Below are 11,670 nucleotides of genomic sequence, written 5' to 3'. Positions count from 1 at the left end.
AACATGATGCTATGCGATCTTATATCAAGGAGTCGTTGGAGAAGGGTCATATTAGACCATCCTCTTCACCCTTAGGTGCTGGGGGGGTTTTTTGTGACCAAGAAAGATGGTTCATTAAGGCCTTGTATTGACTATTGTTCCCTTAACAAAATCACGGTTAAATATCAGTACCCGTTACCCCTGATTTCTGATTTATTTTCCAGAGTTAAAAGTGCCTGCTGGTTTACTTAAGGGGGGTGTATAATCTTATTCGCATCAAGCACGTGGATGAATGGAAGACGGCGTTTAATACGGAGGGACATTTTGAGTACCTGGTGATGCCTTTTGGGCTCACTAATGCCCCTTCTGTCTTACAATCCTTTATGAATGATATTTTCCGGGACTTTGTGGATAAGTTTTTGATCATCTATCTGGATGACATTTTGATCTTTTCCAGTGATTGGGATTCTCATGTGGAACATGTCCGGACTGTGTTCCGGATTTTGAGGGAAAATTCCCTGTATGTTAAGGGATCGAAATGCCTCTTTGGTGTACAGAGGATTTCATTTTTGGAATTTTGTCTCCGTCGGCTATTGAAATGGACCCGGCCAAGGTACAGGCCATTTATGATTGGGTTCAGCCCACTTCTTTGAAGGCTCTCCAGAAGTTTTTGGGTTTTGCTAATTTCTTTTGTAAATTTATAGGTAATTTTTCTGGTATTGTCAAATCACTGACTGATCTGACCAAGAAGGGCGCTGATATGGTGAATTGGTCTTCAGAGGCAGTCTTGGCATTTCAGGAGCTTAAGCGGAGATTCACTTCTGCTCCGGTTCTACGGCAACGTGATGTCTCACTTCCATTTCAGGTGGAGGTAGATGCTTCTGAGATTGGTGCAGGAGCTGTTTTGTCCCCAGAAGATCCAGAGACTTCTAAAATGAATCCCTGTGCCTTCTTTTCTCGAAAATTCTCCCCATCTGAACGTAACTGGTGTCAATAAAATAACTTTGCTAACACACTGCAACAAAATTTAAAGGGAGGGCAGAAATGGCAGAATTTTGAGCGCACTTTTTATTTCTGATCCGTGTGAAGGACAAACCAGTTAGAACTAGCTATCCTGTAAAAAAATTATTCCTGGCCCCCGATACCTGGGGCTATGTCTACAAATATCTGTAAGAGCAGCAGCGGTAGACAGAACTGGAATGGACCCTCTTGCTATATGCACTGCAGTCTGCCACATACACTGCCTGCCTGGCACTGATATCTATGCAGCTGGTTTAGTCCTCAGAAGGACTGTTAGTTGAGATGGATATGTGTATTATATACGGTACACCCACACTAAGTAAGAACCAAGCAAATCTCTCCCTAGCTCTGCAGCAACTCTCCCTACACTGCTTGATTCCGGAGCAGACTATGACGAGCATGGCTGTGCCAGGTCTGATATAGACTTGATGACACTCTAATGCCACAACCAACATGGCTGCGGCATTACAGTGTGTGGCAGACAATCCTTGCATGTTCATTGGCTCTCTAAAGAGCACCAAACATGCAGAACGGGGACTGAGCTCCCCCGGAAATACTCGGCGAGCTCCGAGCAGTGGCGACCATGCTCGCTCACCACTAGAGATCATGTTATCATATATGAATTTCAAACAGAGAGGGGAAAAAATGAATAAAAGATGAGAAAATGGTCATATTATAAAAATAACCTTTAATTCTTCGCCTGTTGTCAGAAGCTTTATTCACCGCTCAAATTGAAAAACAAAATTTGCACGCAAAAAAAAATACACAATATATGATAAAATAAGGGGTTAAGTAATTCATGCACTCAATTCACACTTGTTCATACAAAATATATTTTTTTTTTTATAACCGAATGCATTAATTATTCTGCAAGCGTTCCTTTCCCAACAATATATATTCTAAGTAGCCCATTCCCTATTTAGGTTCTATTCACACGTGGCTTCCTTTTTAAAGGACAATTCCACATAATCATTGACTTTATGGTGCACAATTCTAATGTGCAAAGGTGATGGAAACCTTAACTGAACCCCAAAGTCGCTCGTAATACAAGCGTGAGCAGAGCCTAAAATTTACCAGGAATATAAAGTCTCATATTTCTGCGTGGTATGATTGGGGATCAATGAGTTGTACATTTAGGTTTGAATGCAGTGTAGACCAGTGGTAAAGGTGCCCATACACACAAGATAGAGGCTGACTGATGGCTTGTTCCACTGACAGCCGGCCCTGCCAACTCCCCAATATACATGAATGCTCAGATGATAGAAGGGATAGAAGATAAAGCTGCTGTCAGTCAGCTGTGGCAGCGGCTAATCTACCCTGAATGCATAAGGATCTGCCAGATGCTTCTGCAAGGGAACTGGAGGAAGATCCCATATACATGAGATGGGCAAGTGATCCCATCAAAATCAGAGGGTGCAGACAATTTTACCTGCCGGCATAATGGTCCTACCATAATGAGAATTAAATGTATAGGATGTTAAACACCTTATTGGAATAAAAGATATCGGCACCCTTACCAGTATAGTAGCAGTTGGGAACAGTCATTGGACCGGTCAGCTTCCCTTAAATCTAATGTGTATGAGGCATTTAGGAACGTCTACATCCTAGCTTCATGTCCTGACAACAAGCATGCTGGGTGATACAGCTTTACCACTAGTGTACACTATCGTAAGCCCATAAACAAATACACATACAAAATAACATGGAGAAAGACAACCAAGAGATCACTCAGAAATACATTAATATAAATATGTGCTATAAAATAAGCATAGAAATCATTATACATGTACAATGTGACACTGATCGCTATGGCACAGGCATAGACAGGCAAGATCTCAAGCAATGGGGACAAACTACAGCAGGTTGTGGTGGTCCATACACCCAAATTGTGCCTTCATGTATTTTACCTATGTAATGTAATAAAAGCTCTGGGCAAATGAAGGCAGATATTAAGTTGGACTGATTCCTGAAATCACCGCTGTGTTCACCAGGTTCATGTTGGCTACAAGGAGAAGTACTCGATGTCAATGAGACAAGTCAGCGTTTCCGACAGAACAACATTGCCAATATAACAAGGGTGGAAGCCGTCTAATTCATGGAAGGCGGCTCAGGTGACCATGAGGAGGGCATCCAACCAGCTGCCATATAATCAGGGCAATCACTGCACCAGGCCAGCTGCAGGGTAACCCAAGAATTTAACTGAAGATATATCATGGTAAAGAAAACCTATAAGACAGCTAGTGGGAGCTGCAGAAAAATAAGTCCTGTGCGATTTTCAGACTCTTACCTCTCCATGTGTTCAGATATCAACTGCTGAAGACAGAACTCCAAACTAATGACAATGTGGCAAGGCAGGCTATCAAAGGAGTCTTATTAATGCCCTAACGAGGCTCAATGCATACCTCCAAACCAACAGCTCTTGTTCTGGAGGACTCGGGCGCCCTTTATATTACATGGACCACCATTCATCTACATGGCCAGCAGGTAATACTTGTACCAGGGTGGCCCTTGCCTTTTGCTGTGGCCAGGTCATTCAGATGGTCATTGGTGATCATTTTGGGTGCTAGAAGGATTGTTCCCCTGTAGCTCCAGCTGTACCTCTATTTTAGAGGCTTTTGACTGGTTTCCAGCATGACTGTGTTTCTGGTTGGCACAGTACATGGAAACAAGCGCTTATTCACTCTGAAGGTTTACATTTCCATTCTGTGTCAATTAAAAAGGTTTCTGCTACAGTCACATCTGTTGGCCAAAAAGCAACTTTAAGAGAAATTAACGGCAATGGTAATTTGCATCTATTACTGCTACGATATGTGGAATAGGTATTGAGAAACATGACAGAAGACTAGCAACAAAAGACAAATCCGTTCTGATGTAGAAACAGGACGTAGCCCTATCTGGAGCCGGTAATAATACGGTCTGTACCTTCAATGGTGCTACACAGTCCATGCACCAACAAAATGTACACTGGAAAGCAACTGTACTGCATGGGACAAATCAGACAACTTACTGTGACCTTTTCTACTCTGAGACCTAAAGCCTTGACACGTATGATGAATATTTAATGTAGGAGTGCCCCAGTTGTATTTCCGCCTCCATCTCATGGAATGGAACATTTACAGAAAGGCCCATAGTGATAGTTATTTAATCCTACTACAATACATAGTCAGTGCCGAGGACGCGGCAGGCCAGCCTCTCCTTACTGCATTACTTCTGGTGCCTCAGTGCAAGTGTCCTGTGATGTCGTCAAGCTTTGTGCATCATCAGAGGTCTCACAAACGTCTTCATGTGCTTCCAGCCCTTCCGTCTTCCCATTCTCACAATCATGACTGAAGCTGCTGGAGAGGAGCTGAGAATTTACGGAGCTGTTGCTCATTTCAGGCCTACTTTCTTCGGTCACATCACTTGTATTGTCCTCCGTTTGCTCAAGTTGTTGCACTTTTTCCAGATATTGCTGCAGGAGACTGCTATCTTGGTCCATACTGGAGTCATCCTTGCTACTGTCACTGTGATCTTGAGGTTTGGTCGCCTGAACCCCTATGAGATCAGATAATGGCGGTTGACAGTGTTTCACAGTCTCCATGGATTGCTCAGAAGATACGCTTCCCTCCATGGAGCTCTTTTCAGAACTGCTCATTTCCTGATGAGAAGTCTGTATTATAGAGTGGAAACCCGAGTCTGGGATGTCAGGGCTTGTTTTCCTACTTGTGGTTTCAGGGGCAGATTCCGCTGAAAATGACTGCTTTCCCAACCCCTCAGGAGGATGGACGTCAGACTCTGGAATACCATCTATCTGACCACTTACTTTGTTTTGCCATTCTTGAATAGACCGGACCTGAGAAGACACAAAATTCCCAGATACATGGTAAGTTTGTGCTTCTCTACAGTGAACTTACCAATGAAAATAATTACTCAAACACAAGGAAATCACACAACACGGCAACATTTCACAGGAAATTATTAAATCTGACTCCGAAATGTAAGACACGGTACAAGCACACCACAATTATTAGTGTCCTTGTAAGCTGCGTCCTATCTCCTGCCTGCCATTACTACTGTACTCCTGCTGTGATCCACTGTGTGCTGGAAATGACTCAAAAATAGAACCTCTAATTAATGGTTTAAATATTCCAGAAGATGAATATAATTAATCTCTATAGCAGAACAAATTGTAAATTGACTTGCAAACAGATTTATCTACAGACTACGCTGACGTGTAAAAGCAGCATAGTATGGCGACTCCCTGATGAGGCAGCAGTGAAACGCGAGTTGGAGTGGTCTGAGGAGGCTGTGGCTTGCCCTCCATGCTTAGTATCTGATATACAGTACTACCTCATTATTTTGGACTTTTCTATTTGGCACTGTGCAATAAACATTGATTTATAGCTGGATCTATTATATTTGTCCTCTTTGGTCACTAGACCTTTACATGTATTTTCGCTTATCATTTATCAATATTAGTTATTTTTATACTTAATTTCTTGATATTACTTAATTATTTGCATTAATTTATTTACTTGCACATTCACTCTGACATTTGTTATTTATAATACTGTATATGATCCAGCTTTGTGATTTGCCATCATGACATGCCCCTCCTCTCGCCTTTTTATACATTTTGAATCAGGTCTTTTGTTTCATGTTTTTTTTTCGCTCTATTGTTCGCATATAATTAAGTCAATAAAGTCATTTATTTATCAATTTTGCCTCCTTTTTAAATACAGTGTCTTAGGTTATATACGCTGTGATATTTTTGGGCTGTAATTATACCTTTTGAACGTTCATGCATAACGTGCAATATATCATGTTCAGATTCTAATGACATATGACCCCTACAAAGGTTCTTTTCCTTCCAAGCAATTGTACATAGATTGTGTAGGATCCTTGGAGAACGGCAGCTCTACTACACTTAGGCCGGGATCACACATGAGAGGAATATGGCCGAGTCTCGTACGTTAATACCCGGCACTGCCTCCGGCACTCAGAGCGGAGCATGCGGCTGCATAGCAATACATGTAGCCGCACGCTCCACTCCTGAGTGCCAGCGGCAGTGCCGGGTATTAATATGCGAGACTCGGCCTTAATCCTCACATGTGTGATCCCGGCCTTATTGAGAGCCACACTATTTTCTCTGGCTGTTCGGCAGGATGTCCTTCTTGATGCCAAGTGTCAATCACAATTTTTAGAGTTAGGTTTACCCATCTCACACAATGGTCTTTAATAAAACTACCTGGTCCCATAAGTATCGGAGAGCGTCTTCTTGTACAAGTCTCTGCACCCGCTCCTCGTCTCTTTCTTTCTTCAACCTAGAGCGTAAAAGAAAAGGTTACCATTATTGTGGGTTTTTTTAACAATGCACCTAATTTGTCTGGATTATTTGATAAAAAAAACAACCTAGAATACTTACAATTACAAGCATGCAAACAATAGATTGACTAGTTACACAAGGAGTAAGGCAATTTCCATGTACAGCGGGACCTTACCGGGCTATTAAGTCAGTACACATTGGTCCTAGCACGATAATTCTACTATGCTTATTGTTATTGTTCCTTTTTTATTTTTGAGAGAAAAAAATCTGTTAATAGCCATAAAGCATGCTATCGGCTGTAAACATTGGACACAAGATGCTATAATGGACGTGGCCGGTGTAATCTCCGATCTAGAACTCATGAATGCCTCATACTTATTAATGCAAGGACATCCAAAAGCTGGTGTAGTGCTGCGTCCCCTTTTTGGTGGCTACATACTCCCCCTGCCTCCGAGTTGTTGGGCGCACCGCCGTGACAAAATAGGGAAAAATTACCATAGATATGGAGACCACACTACACCAGCGCTGCATTTCCTTCATTCCCATGATGGATGGGGGTCCCAAATGTCAGACCCTCATAATAAGAACACTATGACTTATCCAAGCTGGGAAATAGTTTTTAGGAAAAACGAGGAGTTTTTTGTAGTGCTACTGTTGACTTTTTTGGGAAGTGGTAAAGGCAAAATATCCACTATGTCTGTGGTGTTTCTCGTGTGAAACTTTCTTCGACCATTTCTCAATTTTGTGTCACAGGCACCTTCATTCCCAAGCACGACATGCTGTAGGTTTGACATTGTTTAGATATTTTATTATATGTTTTAAGGCATAAAGGGGTCAGGTATGTACTAAGGGCTGAATACGCATATAGTTTTGACAATGAACTTCTTAACTTCAAAACTAAATTCTAAAAGAAGGGTAAGGAATTAATGGTCCTCACGACCCCTTCACACATGCCATTAGTGGGGATACAATGTCCTGATGACCGGCTCTCTAGAACAAGTGTGCACTTCTCCAATCTGAGATCATCTCAAGCAGTTTTACGACAGAATTCTGGTGAAAACTGATGAATCGGGCCCTAGTGCTTTTAGCTGCCAAAGATTTTGCATTCTATAGACAGACTACATACTATACAAAAAAGGAGGATTCAATTCCTTCCTGTCATAGGATGACAGATGACATCAGTGGCGCAACGGAATCCGTGTAGTCACACACTGCACCCTAGTGGTACATGCAGGCACAGCAGCTGTATTTTCATTTCCTTAGGCTGGTTTCACACTTGCGTTTTTTAGCGCTGCGCATTGCTCCCCTATCTTTAACATGGGTGCGCATGCTCGCGTTCGTATGCATTTTCGTGCGCATGCATTTTTTTGTAGTTTGCGCCTAGGCGCGCTGGACGCAACCTGTTGCATTTTTGGTCCGTCCGACCTGTCTCAAAAAAATGCATGCGCACGTTAGTGCACGGAATGCCCAAAAAACAGCATTACAGTCTATGGGAACGCACGGGTGCACTAGGACATGCGCACGCATGCGTTTAAAATCGCATGCGTTTTTGGAGTTAACATGGTGCCAAACTGGTTAAATCGCATGCGCAAAAAAACAGCATGATGCGGTTTTTGCATGTGTTTGGTATGTGCACCGCAAAAAAACGCTAGTGTGAAACTAGACTAATATACAGCTTATGAGCACATACTACAGGTTTAGTATAAAATAATGTACCTTGCCATGGTTCTATTAATTCAAAGATCATATAGTAAATTTAATTGTATATTGTTCTGCATTTCAATTAGATTTCACCTTAATGAATGTATAAACACCAAGAATGAATGATTTTATCTAGCATCTGAGGTTACAGAGGTGGTCCTCTTATATAAGGTCAAGGCATGTTGGTAACACGTGTCACAACATTAAGGTTGGAGTGGGTCTTATCTAGACAACATTCGGTGTAGGGGGTCCTGCTGACATCTCAAAGCGCATAGGATCAAGCTCGACCACTGTTAGGTGCTCGGGTAAAACAGTAAGACAATACAAAAGATCTAACCCCGGCACACTCCAAAAATATGAAGAGAGAACTTGTTGCTTAGAGTTTTATTAGTTTGTCTTGTGCAAAAAAGAGTGGTTTCCAAACAACGTTTCGGCTCAGGGACGAGCCTTCATCAGGAAACAATCTTCTGGTAGTTATATCATGTAGATTCTGGATTTTCAGATTGTCCTATGAAGTCTGTCAAAAAGTGGTCTTGCAAAGATGGTGAAATGCACATAAAGTGTTATTAAGAGGTAGTTCAGAACACAATGAGCCAATGGTTGCAGCTGGCATGTGGCTCCTACCTGTGTCCTTGATTGTGATCGCTTCAGTGTGGAGGCAGGGAGCTACACATGATAGAACTACCAGGAGATTGGCCTCCTGACGAAGGCTCATGCCTGAGCCGAAACGCTGTAGATCTTTTATATTATCTTCTGACATCTCAGGCATGGTGGAGTTACTGGCACATTGGGGCGTTGTTATAGTTCCCAGCACAGAAGGCGACGGGGAGCATGACAGTGCAAGGAAAATTAGTGAAGAGGCTCCAACCTGCATATCAAGGTTTGGGGGGCTCATGTCACTGGAACCAGAGAACTTATTGTTCTGCCACTTGTCATCCTTATGGTATTAAATAGCATTATACAGACACAAAGGAGAGATCCACAGTAAGAAACCTAGAGAGATCACTATAGATCCAAGCTATTTCCAGCACCATGTGAAACACATCTGACAGCAAGGATGGAACTTTTCAATAAGTGACTAATGGCAACGAAAAGCTAAAATTAGGTAATAAACAACCCTGTTGTGTACATTCCATTTCTATATATAGGATGTGTACTAAAGATAGATAGCCTGAACAGTTTCCTGCCTTTCAGGTCGAGCAGGATTCTTCTTTGTAGAGATCATATTTGTCCAACAAGAGGAACTAATAAACCATCTCACCGAAAAAAGATGAGCTGAAGAGAGAAGCGACGTGAGCATTTTTCGGGCGGCTTCTGCTCAGAAGTTGCAGACTCTCTATACTTCACAATATGGAGTAAAAGCCACTACCGAAAGAAAGGGAAGCAACCGCCGGCGTCCGCCTGACGTGGCTTCACCTGGGAAAACTTAAGACACTAGCGCAGCCGTAAAAGACGCCTTATGCACATGACATCTTTCTCAGGTGGATTCCGCCTAGGACACCTCTGAAAAAAGCGTTAAAAAACACCAAAAAGAGTGAACATATGCACTGCAATGTCAAAACTACTTGCTGTGTATTGGTTTAACACACACATGGAACACAACCATAGAGGTTTACCACAAGTGCCCAAGGAAAGTGTGGCAATTATATTCACCAAAGTGTCAAGACACCTGTTGTATAGGAAGGAATGGAAGACCATTAGAAAATTAGTATGAACCCAAAGAAAAAAGCCCAAACACAAGGTCTAATATTAATAGAATAAGAGATTTGATATGAATAAAATACCTTTATTAATAATGGTAAATAGTACTATACACACATAAGATGCCCGCCCAGATAATATATAAAAAAAAAAAATAATAATTATAATGACACATATATTCATATAAAAACCATGTCACCAGGAAAAAATACTAATATGGATAAACAAGGATTTTTGTGAGTACTCACCGTAAAATCCTTTTCTCCGAGACGCTCATTGGGGGACACAGAGACTGTGGGTGTGTGCTTCTGCCGTCTGGAGGCCGACACTAAGTGTACAAAAAAAGAGTTAGCTCCTCCTCCGCCGCATACACCCTCGCCCCTAGGCCGGGCGTAACTCAGTTTAGTGCATAAGCAGTAGGAGAACGCGCCTTAAACTCAGGCAAGAAACTATATGTCTGAAAAAGGGGGACACCCTAAACCTTGTACAAGGATTTGTATAACTCAAAATAAGTAAATGCCAACTGGCTGATAGGGTGGGTGCTGTGTCCCCCAATGAGCGTCTCGGAGAAAAGGATTTTACGGTGAGTACTCACAAAAATCCATGTTTCTCCTTCGTCTCATTGGGGGACACAGAGACTGTGGGACGTTCTAAAGCAGTCCTCTGGGCGGGATCTTAGCTCACCCAATCCATGCTAATTTGCGCCCCTGATTAGAGGTGCGCAACTGCTGCCTGGAGAATCTTTCTTCCCAGGCTTGCATCCGAGGATGCCTGGGTATGTACGTTATAATGTTTGACAAACGTATGCAAACTGGACCAGGTAGCTGCTTTGCATACCTGCTCCGCTGAAGCCTGGTGTCGCAGTGCCCATGAGGCACCCACTGCCCGTGCCGAGTGAGCCTTGATCCCTGCCGGAACCGGCGTGCCACTGATTTGATAAGCTTCTTGGACCGTCAGGCGAACCCATCTGGCCAAAGTCGCTCTGGACGCAGCGAGCCCCTTCCGCCGCCCCTCTGGAACCACGAATAGAGAGTCCGTCTGGCGGAATGGCGCTGTCCTTGTCACATACCTTCTAAGAGCTCTTACCAGATCCAGGGTGTGCAAAGCCTTCTCTACCCTGTGCACCGGTGCCGGGCAAAACGAGGGTAAGACAATGTCTTCGTTGATATGAAATGCAGACACAACCTTTGGCAAGAAGGGAGGAGCTGGCCTTAAAACTACCTTATCTTTATAAAAGGTCAGGAACGGCGGTTTACAAGATAAGGCCGCCAATTCCGAAACCCGCCTAATAGACGTTATAGCTACTAGAAAAACGACCTTTCTGGACAGGTAAGGCAAGGAGACCTCTTGCAATGGTTCGAAAGGAGCCTCCTGAAGGGCCCTGAGCACCAAGTTCAGGTCCCATGATTCCGTCGGCGCCTTATAGGGGGGTACTAAATGTGCGACCCCTTGCATAAACGTCCTAACCTGCCAGACGGAAGCGACTTTTCGTTGGAAAAGCACCGACAGGGCCGAGATTTGCGTTCTGAGCGAACTCGGAGCCAACCCTGCGTCCAGCCCTGCCTGTAGAAAAGCCAGTACGTTGGGGATCGAAAAAACCAGAGGAGCCACTTCACGATCCCTACACCAATGGAAAAAAACTTCCCAAGTTCGATGATATACTCTCGCCGAGGAAGGCTTTCGGGCACTCACCATCGTGGCCGCCACATCGCGCCTGAATCCTGCCTGTGTTAACAGCCAAGATTCAATGGCCACGCCATCAAACACAGGGCCCCTAAGTTCGGATGGCAGATCGGCCCCTGGGACAGTAAGTCCGGCCGATCTGGAAGACGCCAGGGTACGTCCACCACTAGTTGGACCAGATCTGCATACCAGGCCCGCCGGGGCCAGCAGAATTGCTGGAACCTTCTCTCTCCTTATTTTCCTGATAACTCTTGGAAGCAGCGGCAGCGGGGGGAACAAGT

General features: G+C 43.5%; 1 protein-coding gene across 4 annotated transcripts in view; it reads right to left on the bottom strand.

Annotated features, from left to right (window-relative positions):
- Positions 1-1,667: 1,667 nt before the first annotated feature.
- The window catches only part of CEP97 (centrosomal protein 97), a 54,435-nt gene continuing 44,432 nt past the window's right edge, over positions 1,668-11,670 (bottom strand). For all 4 annotated transcript variants that reach the window (XM_073586233.1, XM_073586231.1, XM_073586230.1 and 1 more), the window contains exons 10-11: positions 6,227-6,302; positions 1,668-4,831 (exon numbers count right to left, since the gene is read on the bottom strand). In XM_073586233.1, the coding sequence (XP_073442334.1) occupies positions 4,196-4,831; positions 6,227-6,302 (712 nt within the window). In that variant the 3' untranslated portion in view covers positions 1,668-4,195. The remainder of the gene's footprint in view (positions 4,832-6,226; positions 6,303-11,670) is intronic.

Source organism: Dendrobates tinctorius, unplaced genomic scaffold, assembly GCF_039654945.1.
Source record: "Dendrobates tinctorius isolate UK_male_01 unplaced genomic scaffold, ASM3965494v1 ptg000091l, whole genome shotgun sequence".
NCBI classification, from domain to species: Eukaryota; Metazoa; Chordata; class Amphibia; order Anura; family Dendrobatidae; genus Dendrobates; species Dendrobates tinctorius.
The sequence above is the reverse complement of the archived record's forward strand: the minus strand, read 5'-3'. Positions and strand labels throughout refer to the sequence as shown.